At 40.1% G+C, this 19,507-nt stretch overlaps 1 protein-coding gene across 1 annotated transcript in view; it reads left to right on the top strand.

The window, feature by feature from the left end:
• The window catches only part of mfsd2ab (MFSD2 lysolipid transporter A, lysophospholipid b), a 56,029-nt gene that overhangs the window by 16,112 nt on the left and 20,410 nt on the right, over window positions 1–19,507 (top strand). Inside the window, 4 exon segments of the mRNA XM_052036112.1 lie at window positions 12,933–13,064; window positions 15,045–15,123; window positions 18,128–18,291; window positions 18,452–18,542. Coding sequence (XP_051892072.1) covers window positions 12,933–13,064; window positions 15,045–15,123; window positions 18,128–18,291; window positions 18,452–18,542 — 466 coding nt within the window.

The following is a 19,507-nucleotide window of genomic DNA, read 5'->3' as shown; positions in this document are numbered from 1 at the left end:
CTCGTCCTCTCAAAATGAATGCTAACATTGGATTTGCCTTCCTTACTGTCAACTCAACCTGCAAGTTAACCTTTAGGGAATCCTGCACTAGGACTCCCAAGTCCCTTTGCACCTCTGATTTCTGAATTCACTCCCCATTTAGAAAATAGTCTACGTCTTTATTCCTTCTACCAAAGTGCATGACCGGACACTTCCCTACGCTGTATTCCATTTGCCACTTCTTTGCCCCTTCTCCCAACCTGTCCAATTCCTTCTACAGACTCCCTGCTTCCTCAACACTACCTGCCCCTCCATCTATCTTTGTATCATCCACAAACTTGGCCACAAAGCAATCAATTCCATCATCCAGATCATTAACATATAACGTGAAAAATAGCAGACCCAGCGCTGTCCCCTGTGGAATACCACTGGTCACCGGCAGCCAACCAGAAAAGGCCCCCTTTACTCCTACTCTTTGCCTTCTGCCAGTCAGTGTTGGTGGAGGTGGAAGAGTGGACCTTAATGACGCAGAGGGAATGGTCCTTCAGAATCTTGAAAAAAGGGGAAGGAAATATATTTCTGATAGTGACATCACATTGGGAATGTGAGAATGTGGAGGCTGGTAGGACAGAAGGTGAAGATGAAGCCTAACCTGTACTCAATCTCTAAGTAGAAAACTGCAGATGTTGGAAATTTGTATCCCATGTTGAAATCTTCTTCCTTGTTCTTTCCCTCTTCCCTAAATTGAATTCTACTCCTTTAGAGACTTAGTATTATACTGATACTATAATAGAGGCTTTCTCCCAAGCAATCTTTACTTGGAAGCACCCTAAAAGAATTTCCCTTAGGCAACCTTGTTTTTTTTATGATGTGAAAGTTCTCAACTTATAAATTAGGGTGTGTGGTTAGTGCATTTCATAATTAATCAACTACTTTCTACTGGGTTTATTTTTCTCCTAGAGTTCCATGTGGATTGGCCACGTGCGTTCCCCTTTGAAGCAAAAATGGATTAAACCATCAGTCAGAAGTCTAGAGATTTGATTTGTGTAGCTGTTCATTTCTGTTGCATGTATTTTTCCAGAGTGGGTTGTAATAACAATAGTTAAGTTGCACCATGTAAATTCAGCTGGGTGCATTCAGTTGCAGAAAATATTTGCACCATTGACATACTTTCTGCTTTGGACATGTGTAATAATATCCTGATGCATGAATGTTGCCAGGGTAATTTAGCCCACCTGGTTCTGAAGCTCAGTTGATGTTGGACATTTTCAGCCCAACTCTGCTAACTGTAGAGTGGGGTGATTTAAAGGGAGACTTCCTGAGAAAATATCTGCTCAATGCTGGGAACCTGGCTTTGGTAGGTTCCTTCCTCCATATTTACACATGGACCTATATATTAAATATGTTTTGCAATTATTCCATCCATTTTCCAAACCTTTACCCATTTAGAATTAATGTGTGTTGCTGCTTCATACTGCCATGCTATTGGAAATGTTGATGTGATTGAATTCAAGGATGCTACAGCTGTTCATAACAGCCCAGATCAAAGCAGATCTTGGAGCAGGCAAATATATAGTTATGGAAACTCTAACTTTTTCTTCCTACTTCACAAATAGATTGGAAGAAGACAGAGCCAATCTCACTACTGACTTGATTGCTGATGTGTAGCAGGCATCTGTTATGATATGGCTGTCACCACCTGAAATTAACAACCAAACTAGTACTGGATTCCCTCCATCCATAGAGCTTAAACAGAGAAAACCCTAGAAAATGTGGCTTCATTCTAGTGCATCACACCAGCCACTGTTTCACAGAAACCAATCATAATGTGTAAATATTTCACAACTCAATGCAGGACCAAAATAACTCAATTTCTGGGTTGCTAGAAGTGGTTCTAAATGTAATACAGAAGTTTCCATTTAAACTAATAGACAACTAGTTGAAAGGTGTATTTTGAGGCCCTAGTTGGAATTGAGATGGCTAATGTCTTTGGCTTTTTGATCAGATGTATTTACTTTGGCTGTTTCAACATTGGCAAATTTAACCTCTGAGAAACAACTGCAGGGAAAAAATTTTGCAACTATGTTTTGGATATAATAGTTGGCCACACAAAGGTCTTTTACTTTAGTTATTTATACTCCCTGATGGAACATACGAATCAGAAATTGACTGGATTCCTTGTAGTCAATCCTGCAAAATCCTCGGACAGTTCAGGAAGTACTGTCTGATTTAGAGAACATAAAATGGAGTATTGTTGTATTCATATTGACAATAAGCAGCCACCCAGTATTTCTCATTGATTTCCAAAGATGCTCTATTTAAATATGAAATTGTATTGAAGCAAAATTTGGGGCCGAGACCCACTGTCTCCTACGGTTCCAATTGCATGTCACTGAGACTGCAGTTCCTCAGGGAAATCACTTGCACATCCAATCCTACTAGAACTGATCAATTAATCCTTCATGGAGCTCCATTTAGGAATGTTCGGAATGGAGGTAAGGTATCATCAATGTCTGTTTCAAATGTGGTGTCAAATCACCAATGCAATTCAAAACTTATACAAATTCCAAAGCAAACTCAATGCCTAATAAGAGCATGAAATGAGCACAGAATCCCTTTCTTGAGAGATTTGTATTATAGCTTGGATGTTAAATTGATTTCTTGTTCATGTTAAGCAATTTGCAGTCATGCTTCAGTGTACATTGATGTGGCACGTGGGGTTTAGATTGCATGCAGTAGGCTAAGTTAGAATCTGAATGTCACCTTCTGCAGATGTTAATTTGGTCACAGCGAACTAACAAGCCTTGCACAGTCTTTCAAACCAAGCCAATTATACCCACAAAAGATGCTTGCTGTTGTGTGTTTGAGATGATAAGGAAAGAAGGGAGGTTAACATGGGTTTAAATGGGCAGAGCAGACTCGTTGGACCGAAGGGGCCTGTTACCATGCTGCATAAATAGTTTTAAAAGGCCGATATGCCATATGATGCTGTATCTAGAATCAGGCAGCAGCTCTATCCTTTGTTTTAAATATTGTCTAAGCAGAACCTCCATATCTTGAATATTTTCAAAGTTTTTAAGTATCTTTCAAAACATATTTTGGGGCAGATTTTTAATTTTTTTTAATTGGTGTTTTACTTTCAAAAAGCAAGGTAGAGTTGGAGTTGGAGGAAATTGCTCCTAAGTGCACTCAAATGTGGAATTAATCAGTTAAATGTTATTTGGCACCTTGCTAATACTCAAGCTACTTCTAATAGTGGATTAGTATAATTGCTAATAGAATAATATAATTGCTAATACTAATAGTGGATTAAAGGAGGCACAATTAAGCTACAATTGTTACTTATAAGGTACAATTATTTAATTTTTAAATTAAAGTTTTGGAATTTACTAAATTTGAGGTCCTTGTCAATGCTCTGAAGCAATACATTTGGCATCCATTTACACACCCAATGTAATTGTGGCAGAATAAAAATTCAAAATCCTCCGTGTCTAATTTTTCTCCAGTCTGTTGTACTTGCCAGTGTGCTTAACCACCCACACACAGCAAGCAAAAATCTGAAATTTTATTTTAGCAGTCTGGCATAAAGGATAGAGGAAGTGCAACCTCTACAGTGGAACAATCATTGCTTGCATTCAAAGTTCACCCCAGCAGTTGGAAACAGAAAATAGGAACAGGACAAGGCCATTCTGCCCTTTGAGCCTATTCCACTATTCAATATGATCACAGCTGATCCTTCATCTCTTCACTATATAATCCCACTCTTTTCCCCACACCCCTTGATGCCTTTTGTGCCTAGAAACTCCCTGTTAAGTAACTCAGCCAACTTGGCCTCTCCAACCTTCCTTATTAGAGAAAAAAAACTCAATTTAATATTTTCTTATAATAAACTCAATGTTCCTTTTGGAGACACAAAAGATTCTGCAGATGCTGGAATCTGGAGCAATACACACAAAATGCTGGAGAAAATCAGCAGGTCAGGCAGCATCATCGGGGGGAAATAAACAATCGATAATGTTCCTTTTGATGTTTTTCTTAAACTAAGTGCTTGGGTTGATTTGCACTGTTCCTTGTTAAAAATTTGGATGAGCAGTTATTAATGGAGATTAAATATCAGTCATTTAGATTTGATTATGCAATTTTTTTCAGTATCTGCACTTATAATGTGGTGATCTAATCTCTAATCTAATTCGTAAATGAGTTGGTAGCTGTAGGTAATTCATGTGTTTTATTTCAAACATTATTTTAACTTCTGTTGTTTCTCTCCAAAGCTACACCTGTCTACGACCTTTTATTGCTGCAATTCAGAGTGATATTTGACCAGTTAGTTTTACTAAGAAAGATCTAACTGTGCATAACACATTTTGAGCTATTTAAACCAGCTCAATGTCCTAAATGTGTTACTTTAGCAGGATTTCAAAGAGGAGAATTTCCACACAGTCCCTGGCTCTCTCTGCATGATTTGTTCTCAAGTTTGATCTCCAGCACAAACTGGTTTATTGGGAAGCTGAGAAAGAGGGGGAGGAGAAAAGAGGTGTGTCAACACGCTATCAGTCTCAGCCAACAGCAAGTGATCCCAGCTGTGGGCTGTTGGCGGAATGTGCTGCAGCAACCAAGGGTTACATTCGGTCAAACATGATGATTGCAGCTGTGATATGCACTGTATGGGTGAATTTAGAAGCATATTCTTGGTGTAACCACAGTTTAGTATTCTTGTAATGGTATATGTTTAGATTACAAAATATATAATTTTGGCTTATGCAGATAGATAAAAAGTGTTTTGGGGTGTTGGGGTTTTGGCAACTGAAATAGCAATGCTATGTTTTCCCTCTGCGTGAAGAAATTTCTCCTTATCTCAGAGCTAAATATCTTGCTCTGTTAAAGGCATCTTCTCTCTCCCAGCCTCACCACCCCCATTGAGACAGGGGAAACCTCCCCTCACTTCCAGTCTGCCTACCCCCATCAGAACATTGTACTTCAGATTTTGTTGCAAATGCTTCTTTGAACTAGAATGTGACATCAAAAATGTTGTGGCACTTGCAAACCTGATTCTTGACATTGTAAACAGGAGAATTTTGGGATTTTTGTTTCCGAAAATCTTGAGTTCTTTTCTAAATGGAACAGTACAAAAGTAAGAGCCACACTTTCAGCAGAAGAAAGTAGGGGACTGGAAAAAAGCCAGTATATACAAAAGTAAAATTTTATTACTGCATCTGATTTTAATCACTCAGATACAACTTAATTTAAAATTTGAAACAGAGGCTCCAGACAAAGCTCAGGCTGGGACTATAGCACAGTGCAGCATGGAAAAGCAGGAATTTTATTGACATTGCCAAAATGTTTTTTAGCAATTACTTGTAAGAGTCATCATCTTTAATAACAGAATACACAAGTGATAGTGGCCATAGACCATACAAGTGTGAAGGGAAAATAAATGAAGCTTTTAATCAAACTGACCAGAGGGGGATTAGTTACCTGAATGCTAGTTTAAAAATGGGGTTGGGTTGGGGGGGGGGGGGGCTTTGTAAGTGAACCAATTAAGAGGGCAAAAGGTGGTTGAGTACAAAGAGCAGACCAAGAATACAGGCACCTACCACAACCTTGTATTGACAGAGCGCACACCCACAGCATCAACGCTCATCAACTCTCCTTCCACACATTTCTAGTATCATCTCCACATTATCAAGAGAAGCAGAGTTCTTCAGCAAAGCAGTCACCTTTGATTTCCCTCACACACAAGACTTGCACATACTTATGAGCAGAACAATGCCCAAGAATCACTGGCCGATTTACAAAGGAAGCTGGTGATGACTCATTAGTAAAACTATTTTATAGTCATACACCCCTAATCTTTCCTCAGCCATTTCCCTTCGAGTAAGTATCCAATTTCATTTTGAATCTCACCATTGAATCTGCTTCCACCACTCTCTCAGGCAGTGCATTCCAGAGTCTAGCAACTCACTGTGTGCTTTTAAAGTTTTCTGGTGTAGCACTTAATTTTTTTGCTTTACCACCTGAAGGAAGTAAATGTAAATCACTTTCTCACAAAGGACAGAATTTGATACCAGGGATAAGAGCTTAGGAAGAGGCACATCAGTAGGAATTGTATCTTTGAGTGCTTAGGATAGGTGTCTAGGGAAGGGTAGAAGTAAGGCAAGGTTGTGATAGAATGAACAAATTAATTTATCCTGGAAAATCCAGTCTGCAAATGGGATGTTTCCCTGTCTTTTTAAGGTACTGTTGGACCTACTGGAGGTTTCCAACATTTTCTTGTATCTATAAGATATTTTAGAATAATGCAGTGCAGAAAGAGAGCACTCGGATCATCAGACCTCTTCAGGAAAAAATTCCCCCACCCCTTTGCCCTTCCCCACCGACCTTTCAAATTTTTCCCTCCATATTTGTGCAGTTCTTTCAAAAGTTGCATTTGCTTACATCATCCTTCCTGACATTTTTTACTTATTTTACACTGTCTTGGTTATCTTGCTGTGTTCTATTTTAATGTATTTTCATTGCCTCAGAGATGAACATTCTCAGAAGTACTTCCCATTTAGTCATTGTTGCTCTAATGCCTTTCCCACGAATGCCCGATCCCTTGGGAGAACCCACTTCCAGTTCCTAAAAGATCTGCAACCATACTGTTAAGTCTTTCTTTCCAAACACTAGTGCATATTCTGTTTTCTACCGTTTGCAATGTCTTATTTTTTCTGCAATTTGGAATAGAATGAATTTTATTTTTATGATGCAAATAAAAGGCTGGACATCTCTTTATTATGATAATTATAAGACACAGAATCCATCTCTAGTCTTGGCATTCCACAAAATACTGAAGAAGAAATGGTTGCTCCGGACCAATGATTCTCTTTCAAAGATGCCTGTTTTGGAACACCACACATTTAAGTTGCATTGTGAAATGCTGTTTACTTCAGGTTAGCTCATTAGCCTCTGTGCTTCAAATAACTCCTTTCAGTTTAACAATTTAAAAAAAAGTGCCACATATAGCCAACCCTTGGATATTGCTGGATTGGGTCAGATGGAACTCTGATTTTATACCCTGTCTGATTTTACTCACCCTTGAGGTTAATGGAATGTAATGTGAAATAGACTGCAAAACCGGCACCTTACCCACTGGTGTCAGTTTCTTGATTAGGTGAAACTAAAATTTCCCTCATTGTGCACATTCTGGAATATAAAAATAGGCAGCTTTAAAGAATCCAAATTTTGTTGCCTCATTACTACCCATGACTGTGTCATTTATAGTGAGCCGAAGGTGGATCTAATTTGCAAGGCTTTGTGCAAGACTTGTAACGGTAAACCCCTTACTGTCTATCACTGGTAGCAAGAAAAAAAATGTGTATGTATTTTTTCTTATTGCATGGTGACTTATTTTCATACTCACCGCCACAAAAACAACTGCAATGCTTTTGAACTCGGCATTGGTATTGGTTTATTATTGTCACTTGTACCGAGGTACAGTGAAAAACTTGTCTTGCATACCGATCGTACAGGTCAATTCATTACACAGTGCAGTTACATTGAGTTAGTACAGGTTGCACTGATGTAGAACAGATAAAAACAATAACAGTACAGAGTAAAGTGTCACAGCTACAGAGAAAGTGCAGTGCAATAAGGTGTAAGGTCACAACAAGGTAGGTCGTGAAGCCATAGTCCATCTCATTGTATAAGGGAACCGTTCAATAGTCTTATCACAGAGGGGTAGAAGCTGTCCTTAAGTCTGGTGGTACGTGCCCTCAGGCTCCTGTATCTTCTACCCCATGGAAGAGGAGAGAAGAGAGAATGTCCTGGGTGGGTGGGGTCTTTGATTATGCTGGTTGCTACACCAAGACAATGAGAGGTAAAGACAGAGTCCAAGGAGAGGAGGCTGGTGTCCGTGATGTGCTGAGCTGTGTCCACAACTCGCTGCAGTTTTTTTGAGGTCCTGGGCAGAGCATCTGCCATACCAAGCCATGATACATCCAGATAGAATGCTTTCTGTGGTGCATCGGTAAAAGTTGGTGAGAGTCAAAGGGGACTCTTAGCCTCCTGAGGAAGTAGAGGCGCTGATGAGCTTTCTTGACCGTGGCTTCTACGTGATTTGACCAGGACAGGCTGTTGGTGATGTTCACTCCCAGGAACTTGAAGCTCTCAACCCTCTTGACCTCAGCACCATTGATGTAGACAGGTGCATGTACACTGCCCCCTTTCCTGAAGTCAATGGCCAGTTCTTTTGTTTTGTTGACATTGAGGGAAAGGTTGTTGTCATGACACCATTCCACTAAGCTCTCTATGTCCTTCTTGTACTCTGCTTCATTGCTGTTTGAGATACGGCCTACAATGGTGGTATCATCTGCAAACTTGTAGATGGAGTTAGAGCAGAATCTGGCCACACAGTCATGAGTGGTTAGGGAGTAGAGTAGAGGGCTGAGGATGCAGCCTTGTGGGGCACCAGTTTTGAGAATAATCGTGTCGGAGGTATTGCCATCTCCCTAGCCCTACACTCAGCTCTGGAGCATCTGGATGGTAAAAACACCTACATTAGACTATTGGTTATTGACTACAGCTCTACCTTCAATACAATAATCCCAAGCAAGCTTGTCACCAAACTCCGAGACCTAGGACTCAACACCTCCCTCTGTAACTGGATCCTTGACTTTGTAACAAACAGACCGCAATCAGTGATCAATTAATGATCAGACTTTCCATCCATGTGACCCAAGAAGTATAATGGAATACACTCAACCGCCCTGAATGAGTGCAATTCCAACAACCATCCAGGACAAAGCAGCCCACTTAATTGGCTTGCATCCACTCCCACCGTTAGTGCACCATGTTTGCAAGGGGTGCCATCTCCAACTAGTGCAACGTTTTGCCACATCTTCTTTGACAACACCCAGTAATCCTGCAACCTCCATCAGCTGGAAGGACAAGGATAGCTAATGCATGAAGTGACCACCACTTGACGTTCCACTCTGTCATAGAGTCATAGAAACAGACCCTTCAGCTCCCCCAAGTCTGAGCTGACCATCAGCTACCCATTTAAACTAATTCTATATTAATCCCATTTTTATTCTTCCCACATTCTGTCATCTCCCTTCGGATTATATCATTCATATCATTCACCAGCACACTTGAAGCAATTTACAATGGCTAATTAACCCACCCATCAGCATGTCTTTGGGATATGGGAGGAAACCGGAATACCAGAGGAAACACATGGTCACAGGGAGAAGGTGCAAACTTCACATAGATGACATCCTATGTCAAGATTGAACCTGGGTCTCTGGAGCTTACTATATGCCCTATCTATCACCTTCATACTTTTGTGTACCTCACTCAGGTTGGCTCTCAGCCACCTCCACTTCAAGGAGCCAACAAACCCAGCCAATCCAATCTCTTCTTATAAATGAAGTGCTCCAATCCAGGTAACATCCCTGGTGAATCTCCAGCATAATCACATCCTACCTATCATGTGGTGAGCAGAACTGTACACAGTACTCCAGATGTGGCCTAATCCAATGTTTTATAAAGCTGTAACATGATATCCCTGCTCTTGTATTCCATGCCACGGGTGATGGAGCCAAGCAACCTATATGCCTTCTTCACCATCCTATCTACCTATGCTCCACTTTCAGGGACCTATGGTCAAGTAACCCAAGGTCACTCTATTCATCAACACACCCTAGGGCCCTACCATTTACTGTGTATGTCCTACCCTTATTTGACCTGTCAAAATGCATCACCTCGTGTTTGTCAGGATTAAATTCCATCTGCCATTGCTCCACCCAACTCTTCAGCTGATCTATATACTGTTGGAGTCTTAAACAACCCTCCTATCAACAAAACCATTGGTTTCCATGTCATTTTCAAACTTGCTAATCACTCATTTCTCCTACACTCTCTATACTCCTTAAGGATCTCCTGTTTTCTGTCACCTGTACCTGCCATAAACTTCCTTTTTTTTTATTCCTTCATCAAACCCTCACCATCCATTGTCATTTGGGGTTCCCCAATGCTGCCATCCTTGCCTTTCAACCTTACGGGAACATGATGGCCCTGACCATGCACTCTTTTTAAAGACTCCCTCATTTTGGATGATGTTTGAGCCACAAGCAGATGCCCCAAGCCTATTTTAGCCAGGTCCTGTCTTATGTTATTGAAATCGGTATCCTGGGGTGGATCAGTATTCGTGGCAAAGTGACGTTGCCTGGAAGAAAGCTGCTTATGTGGACTGAGCAAACTGAGATGTGGTTTTTACCAACGTTAATCTCATTCAGGATCAGGTGACATGGCTTCATGCATCACTTAAATCTCAGTTACACTTTAACGAGGGTAATGTTTTTCTCAGAATGGGACAGTTCGTACTTGGTTCAAGTCCTCAGATTTCTACTGATTAACCTGGAGGAGGCTGCAACAGTGCAGCGTGTGGAGGAACTACTGCTGACCACTATAGCTCTGTACATGGATCCAGTCAGATTTCTGTGTCATAATAGTGATGTCAACTTGGCAAGTTTCAAATCCATTTGTTATACGATGGCTGAGATAAAATTTACCAGTAAAACTGCTTTTTTGGATCTGATGCTTGCTTTCAGAATTAATTTTCTCAGGTGCCTCCAAGTCTTTAGAATCACAGGATGATGCAGAATGTTTAAAACACAGAAGCTCTTTGTTAGGACAGGAGTGGGAACAATGCTGCGCTCTTCAACTTTGGAATGCATTGGATTCCAAAGTAACAATCCACCAAGACGTGGCATGTGGTCAACTCCAGGTTTCTGTTCTAGCACCATGCAGAATGTTTTGTAGATCTAGATGAGCTGATCAGAAGGGAGTGGGGATTCTAGAGAAATTAGTTCATTTTCTAAACCCTCAGTTGTCAGGCTTTGTATCATGATACAGCGTCAGTGATCGGGGTTCGATTCCCGTTGCTGTCTGTAAGGAGTTTGTGCGTTCTCCAGTGTCTGCATGGGTTTCCTCCGGGTGCTCCGGTTTCCTCCCACATTCTAAAGACGTACGGGTAGGTTAATTTGGGGGTTTAAAATGGGCGGTGCGGACTCATTGGGCCAGAAGGGCCTGTTACCACGCTGTAAAACAAAATGATCCACGTTTTTGACTGCTTGAAATTCCATTATTGTATTTTAGATAGTGTTTCCACCTCCTTGTATCCCGGCTGAACAACAATCTGAGTAATAATTGAAGATCTTGCTATGGTCTATTAGGTTAAAAAAAAACATTAACCCGACTTAGCACTGGATTAGGCATGACAATCAAGGCCATGAGTCTTGCTCAGTGGAAAATTAGCTCACTGGGTTACCTGTTGCTGGGTTAGCTGGGCCACTGGTTATGCTGTAACTGATCTCTTCGTCCCTGCTCAAAAGCCGAGCATTTGGCATTCAGTTGGGAACTGGTACAGTCAAAGTTGAGTTTATTGTCATATGCACAAGTACATGTATGCACATGTGCAATGAAAAGCTTACTTGCAGCCACATCACAGGCACATATTGGTATTGGTTTATTATTGTCACTTGTACTGAGATACAGTGAAAAACTTGACTTGCATACTGATCGTACAGGTCAATTCATTACACAGTGCAGTTACATTGGGTTAGTACAGAGTGCATTGAGGTAGTACAGGTAAAAACAATAACAGTGCAGAGTAAAGTGTCACAGCTACAGAGAAAGTGCAGCACAATAAGGTACAAGGTCACAACAAGGTAGATCGTGAGGTCAGAGGCCATCTCATTGTATAAGCGAACCGTTCAATAGTCTTATCACGGTGGGTAGAAGCTGTCCTTAAGTCTGGTGATATGTGCCCTCAGGCTCCTGTATCTTCTACCTGATGGAAGAGGAGAGAAGAGAGATTGACCCGAATGGGTGGGGTCTTTGATTATGCTGGCTGCTTCGCCAAGGCAGCGAGAGCTAAGGACAGAATCCATGGAGGGGAGGCTGGTTTCCGTGATGCACTGGGCTGTGTCCACTACTCACTGCAGTTTCTTGTAGTCTTGGGCAGAGCAGTTGCCATACCAAGCCGTGATGCAGATACACAACATTCACAAGATAAACATAAATTATGCACAATTTTTACAAGAAAGAACACAATTAGATCAAAACAAAATTCCATTGTAGTGCAAAGTAGTCATAGGTTTGCTATACTGAGATGGTGATTAGGGTTGTACAGGTTGGTTCAAGAACTGAATAGTTGAAGGGAAATAGCTGTTCTTAAACCTGGTGGTGTGGGACTTCAGGCTTCAGCTACAGGTAACCCTATTTGTGGATGAAATGTTCGGTGACATTTGGTAACTTGAGCAAGGTAGCTCAGATCTGCCTTGGGGAGGAGGAAGTGAATGGGTAGAAACATTTTGGAATGGGGAGGCAGAAAGATTTGCAAATATAAATCCTGGCAAAGTGCAAATCTCAAATATTTCAATTCTTAGCCTTGAATTGAATTCCTTTTTAATTGACGTTCTTTTGGTACCTCGCCTGCATTTAGATTTTAATATAGAACATTATTGCCCACAGGATATGTTGTAACTGCCGACACCTTTAACAATGTCTGAACTTGTATTCACTTTAATAGATCTGTCAGCGTGGAAATGTGCTACCTGGAAATAGTAACAAAAAGTGAGATAAAAATGTCTTTTTCAATTGCTTTATAATCGGCATTTGTTTGTTGCTCGGGGTGTGATACCTTTCACAGAAATTTAGATGCCCAGCCAGCCTCAAGACTGACTTGAATAAATTCCGAGTGTACTCTTGACCTATGAAGCCCTCCTGGACTATTGTTACAGAGAGTTACAACAGTCAAGGAGGGCAATATGGCTGTTTTGCACAATCCATTGTAAAAGTACCACTCAGAACTTGGGCCAGCAATAGGAAATATTTGTTCAATAGAACAGGAAGAATATTAAGTTGTACTTTAAAACAAAATTAAGTTGTTTTTTCCTGTTCTTATTTTCCAGGATGTTTGCTCTACACCATTTGCAGTAGCCTCTTACTTTCTCCTATGGTATGTGCCAGATGGAAATCTATCAGAGATTGGAAAGATCTTTTGGTACTTGATCTTCTACTGCTTATTTCAAGCACTACAGACAGTAAGTACTTAACAAGGGAGGCTGCTATTACCCAGTGATTCAGTGACACATGGGACAAAAATTTCATTTGAATATTATTCCAGTTCCTTTGATACTGGGCCGGGGATAAGGTTTTTTTTTAAACTGCAGAGCATGCTGCTGGAAGTATCTCGGCTTTCATCCATAAAGGTCACTCAGTACATAGTGATGTCTGTTATTTAGGGGAGTAAGGGGGAGAGGGTGGCAGGCAGGGTGGTTGATGCCATTTTTAGGGCTTCACATTCAGCATTTATGTAGCTGAAACTGATCCACTCTAAGCCAGCATTTAGCTTCAGAGTTATCCCACAGCTAATGCCAGGAATACCAGTCTGGTTCTGAAAACTCAGTACCTGCTGCATCATACTTCGTGACATAGATATGTCTATAAACCTGCTTTTCCCACCTGCTTGACTTGGCTGACCATATATTATCTTTTGGTTACTGCCGTGCAACTTTTGGGAAAACTACACCTATTTTTATGGGAAAACATGAGATTCAATGCTTCTACTGTGTGAATAATGTTTCCTATTATTCCAGTGTGAGAAAGCAACAAGGTCCAGATGGTGAAGAAGCCTATTAGACCGTCTTCTCCAGAAATGGATCTGTTTACGTGGGTTAGCCGCGTTGGTTTAATTTACAGGAACTTCCCATCAGTGATTTAATGGCAACATCTTTGGTTAGTGCCTGTTAGTTAGTGCCTGTCCCAGCTCTCAATAATTTTGTTCATCTTTATCCCCCAACCCCTTTCAGACATGGAATAGATACTTCACGTGAGTTCTCAGTTTGGTATTTAATATAGTGCTCCACCGATGGCTGGAACCAGCTCAGCAGCTTTCAGTTTCCATCATATCAATCCCTCTGTACTGTATACTAAATGTGTTGTTCATGAGTATGGACACTCACCCCAATGAGAAAGGCCAACGGGGTGTAGCCCCAGCAGAATCTTGAAATGTAGTGCAGTATATCTTGCATGGAGCAAGTTCTCATCTATTAATTCTTAATATTTAATCAGCGTTGTTCAAGTCTCTTTTGATTCCCCTGATTGCTTCTCACAGACCAATACCTCAGCTTGGGTTATGCGATCTTTTGCAAATACTGTAAATTAATGTTCTCTGAAGTACTTTTGCCTGTTATAAGCTTGTTTTACCATGACATGGTTCTCTTTTTTTTTCTGTCACTTTAGTTTGTACTTTCCTCTCTTGGGTTGTAGATGCTGCAAAATTCCAATTATAAAAATCACCATTTCACTGCAATTTTTGGTTTACCAAGGATAGAATCTGGCCATCTATCTGCTTCCGCTAACCCTATGATTGTCTTTGTTACATTAATGGCCAAACGATCCATTTTGCTTAAATGGAAGGATCCAATACCCCCTACTACTTTTCAATGGTTCTCTCAAACTATATCATGTTTAAACTTGGAAAAAATTAGGAGTGGTACTGTTGATCCTTCGCTTAAATTTGAGGAAGTTTGGAGTCCACTTATTCAATATTTTCACATGATATAGATCCCCTTATAATAACCTTTCAATTTAGGGGAACGGAGTTGACGACATAATATTGCTCTGTTTCTATTGAGAAATTTTAGTCCAGTTTTTTTGTTCTGTTTTTGAATTTTTTTTCTTTAGCTTAGTTTGGTTTGATATATTGTTTATAATTTTTCTTATTGTTTTGGGGATTTTTTTTCTTTCTTTTATATTTTAGAATAAATCTTTTTCTTTTATGTTATCTTCATTCACTAACAGATCATTGGATCTACAGATTTTTTTATACTTTATTGTTCTTTATGATTAGCCATGTCATGATTGTTCTCCTGATCTCTTTGTATTACATGTATAACATTGATATAGTAATCTGTATTAATTTGAAAACTAATAAAAAGATTGAAAAAGAAAGAAAGAAAAATCACCATTTGTACATAAAGCTTCTGTTTGTAAATAAATTACTCAATTTTTTTTCCTAGTGCTTCCATGTTCCCTATTCTGCACTAACAATGTTCATAAGCACGGACCAGAGGGAAAGGGATTCTGCAACTGCCTATCGTGAGTAAACTTTTCCAGTGGGTTTTTGATGTTGATGTTAGTTTTTCTAACAGGAGTCCAATTCATTGGAGCATTTGTTTTTAACTGCAGCTATTAATACCCAACAGGCAAGTTAGGAATCATTGAATCATTACAGCATAGAAGGTAGGAATTTGGCCCATTGAATCCATTCTGTCTTTTAGTAAGAGAATCCATTTAGCCCCTAGCACTTTCACTGAATATTGTTTCTAATTCCTTTTTGAGAGACACCATCTTAACCTACTTCTACTTCCCTTTTGTACAGTATGTTCCAGATCAGCACACCTGCCACATGAGTGAAGGAATACCTGTCTTTTTTATGCTTCTTTCAACAATCGCTTGACATTCCCACCAATATGAACAGCTTGCCCTTATTTACTATTGACTAATGATTTCGAATGATTTCTTTCAAGTTTCCTCTTGGTCTCTATTCTATGGAAAAAAAGCATCATCAGTTTGTCCAGGTACCATCATCCCTGGAGCCATCATAGTAAATCTTTTCTGTACCCTCTCCACAGCCTTCACATTCTTCGTAATGGATACAGAAGATCAATTGTGGCCAAACTAGTTGTACTTCCTTGATATAACCTTCTTATATCAACTTCAAATTCCCATTTGTATTATTAACCACTTTTTCAGCCTGTCCTGTTACTTTCAAAGACTTGTATCTCCAGACATCTTAGTTCCTGCGCCGTCTTTAGAATTTCGTCCTTTAGATTGTGTTGTCCCTTTTTGCTTTTCTGACCAAAATGCATCCTCTTACACTGTTCATTGAATGCCCTCTGGTTTTTGAGCTATCTGCAGGTTTTGAAACTGTGCCCTTTATTCTCTTGTTCAAGTCATCAGTATATATCAAGGGAAGCAAAACATCCTGGTACCAATCTCTGTAGAGCACAATTGCATACCCATCTCTGACCAGAAATAAGCATTCACTACTACTGTTTCTTGTACCCAGGCCAATTTCTTCTATACTTACCACTGTCACTTTGATTTTGTAGCAAATTATGTGGCAGTTCATCAACCCCCTTTATTTGTTTTTGAAAATTGCCCTCATTGATCCATTTGCTGTCTCAAAAAATCTGAATCATGTTAGTTAACATGATTTGCCATTAACCAATTCATGCCTCTTAACGATGCACAAATATCCACATGACTAATTTTATCTCTGATTGTTGCTTCTAACAGCTATCCTTCCACCAGGTTTAGACTGACTGATGTGCATTTGCTAATTGATTCTTGCATCAGTTTTGCACAAGTGTGTGAAATGTGATATTAATAAGTGTTCTGTATAATTAATGGAAAATTATATTTTCAGGATTTTCACAATCTTTACCCTTGCATCCTTCAGCAATGTAGTTAGGGTAACTTATCTACCTTAAGTACATATTTGTCTGTGTTCCAAGACTTTTCTCTCAATTTTTGTCCTATATGGTATCTTGACTGCCACCTCTTTTACTGCGACTTTGACACCATCTCCTATCTCAGTAAAGACATATGCAAGCTACTCATTTGAAACCACTGCATTGCTCTCAGTCTCCATGTCTGTCTCCTAATCGGCTGCCTCCCTTCCTCTCTCCATACACTTACACTTCACATGCTGATACATGCTTTTGGCTTTTTTACATTAGGTGTGTTTAATCTCATACTTTTCCCCTTGTACCTCCTTTACCTTTTTCCCTGTCCTTTCTCATTGTTCTACCTCAGTCCCACATGTAGTATTATAAACCTGACCTCTCTCATGCTTCTACTTCATTTTACTTTGCCAGCCAGGATCATTTCCACTGTTACCATTCCTTTCCCCCTCATGAACTGCACTCAAACCACTTTCAGTTGAAAGCCCATCCATAATTTAGTTCCAGTTTTTGATTCAATTATCCATTCCCCACCCCCTTTCCCAATTGATTAGGGATTGCTCCTTTTCCCCTGCCCCCCCCTTTGTAATTTTAATCAGAGGGCTAATTAAAACATTAAAGTTTATCCTTCTCAATTTCTAAATGATATTTTAAGATTATCCTTCTCATTTTCTAAACATTTGTACAATACTCTCTTTAAATCTTCCCCATTGATCCTTGTTCCACTTGAGTCATTCACTAGTACAAGTACACCTTCACGTTACAGGGGGGTTGCATTCCTAGAAAACTATTCATACCATGATTTTCAGTAATAAAAATTGGCAAAATTTGTGTTTAGTTATTTTTTTCTCGCGTAAATTCTGTTAGAGCGAATTTTTATTCCATATCTCAAAATTTTTGGTAGTGATTTCTGAATTTCATAAGGACAAATTTCCATTACCCAAACTGCTGTAATGTGGGGGTCCACTGTACGTAATGCCATCTTCCTCATTCAGCAGGAAATATCCAGTTCAATAAAATATTCCAGAACATATTTGTCCTTAACAGTTTATTTTAAGATCGTTAAAGTCCTCCATTATCACTGCACTATAGTTCTTGCATTTCTCAGTAATCTTCCTGCAGATCTATTCAAAATGCCTTTTTACAGTCCGTGGCCTGTAGAATACACTCTGTAGTGTAACGACTCCTGTAGTTTTTCTTTAATAATAGGGATACAGTCCTTAATCACTTGGAGTGGTCTGCCAGATTGCATTTTTCATCAATAACCGAAGAAAACCAATGAATTTAACGGAAAAAATAAGAATAGAAAAATTAAAGACTTGCAGTATCTATCAGGATGTGGTCCAATTATTTTGAAATCTGGATTGTTCTGATAAGCGCTTTCATTTCCTCTGCTTTTGGAATATGGAAATAATTCCAGTTTCAGTGCTACCGCTTAATTTTCCTGTGTTTTTTGTAATACGGTTACCCCTAAGGCTAGAATATAATTCCGGATCTTTCATGGGACATTGGGGATAGGCGACCCTTGAGAATTGGGAGTTTATGGCCAATCACATCTTCTGTTCAAAATGGCAGGGTGAAGCGGAGGGAGGGTCGTCCTGTGAAATTAGTGATTGTTCTACCTTGTGTTGCAGGTATGACTGTGGAGGTGCTGGGAACAGTCTTGGGAACAGCAATACAAGGCCAGATTGTTGGTGGAGCAGATTCTCCATGCATTCAGAAAAATATTAACAACTCAATATTTACAATTGACATCAACAGCACTCAGTACAACTCTAACACTTCCATCGCTCAATTGGTATGTACTCATGGCTTCTGTTTTTAAAGATCTAAAGTTAAGTTAAAATTGATGCCATTGTGTTTCAGATTTCTATATGTAAAAAGCAGGAATTTGAATTGTATTTATATTACCTTTCTGGAATTCCATGATTGGTCTGTACACATTTTCTCTTCAACAGAAAAGTGCATACATGATGGCAGCTGGAGTGATCGGTGGTGTGTACGTTCTATGCACCATCATTTTGTTCACTGGAGTCCAGGAAAAAGAGGGTAATTGTTGCCTGTTTATAAATAATAAACCTAATACAGTCACTATATTCAAACAAAAAAAAATAGATTTTTGCAATTGTATGTCAAAGTGAAATTCCACTACGTTCAGCAACAAGAACTTTACATTCCATAAACAGTTGTGGATTTAGGTGCCTCTGCAGAGAATTTTTTTATATACAAAGTAAACTTTATTCATAATAAAAGACAAACTATATACAATTACAAAACAGTGCAAACCTTTACATTCTTGTACAGATCATTCATTAGTGTTACCTTTTTATATAGAAAACAGCACTGATGCCACACGTGTGGCTCCCTGGAAGCTACCCGGTCCCGTATTTACAATATTTAGGGGCTTTTTCGCCTGTCCCTGCCCCTCCCTCTCCAGTGGCAGAAGAAACCCTAAACTGTAGTCCTTCCCCACCGAGCCTTTGCGTTGGCTGCGCCCAGCTTCAGTGCGTCCCTCAGCACGTACTCCTGCAGCCTGGAATGTGCCAGCCGGCAGCATTCCTCTACAGGCATCTCGCAGTGCTGGAAGACCAACAAGTTTCCGGCAGACCAAAGAGCGTCTTTCACCGAGTTGATGACCTTCCAGCAGCAGTTGATGTCCATCTGTGTGTGTGTCCCCGGGAACAGCCCATAGATCAGAGAATCAATCGTCTGTTACGCTGCTACTGGGGATGAACCGTGACATGGACCCTTGCATCTTTCGCCACACCCTCCTCGCAAACCTACAGCCCGCAAAGAGGTGGGCGACCATCTCGTCCCCAGCGCAGTCCTCCCGGGGGCAGCGCGCGCTGGGAGTGAGTTTCCAACCATACAGGAAGGATCTGACTGGTAGGGCCCCTCTCACTGCCAGCCAAGCGAGGTCTTGGTGCTTGTTGGTGAGTTCTGGCGATGAGACATTCTGCCAGATGGTCTGGACAGTCTGCTCAGGGAACCACCCCACAGTATCCATTGAGTCC

This window comes from Pristis pectinata, chromosome 22 (genome assembly GCF_009764475.1).
Source record: "Pristis pectinata isolate sPriPec2 chromosome 22, sPriPec2.1.pri, whole genome shotgun sequence".
Classification (NCBI taxonomy): Eukaryota; Metazoa; Chordata; class Chondrichthyes; order Rhinopristiformes; family Pristidae; genus Pristis; species Pristis pectinata.
This window is presented reverse-complemented; position numbering and strand designations above follow the sequence as displayed.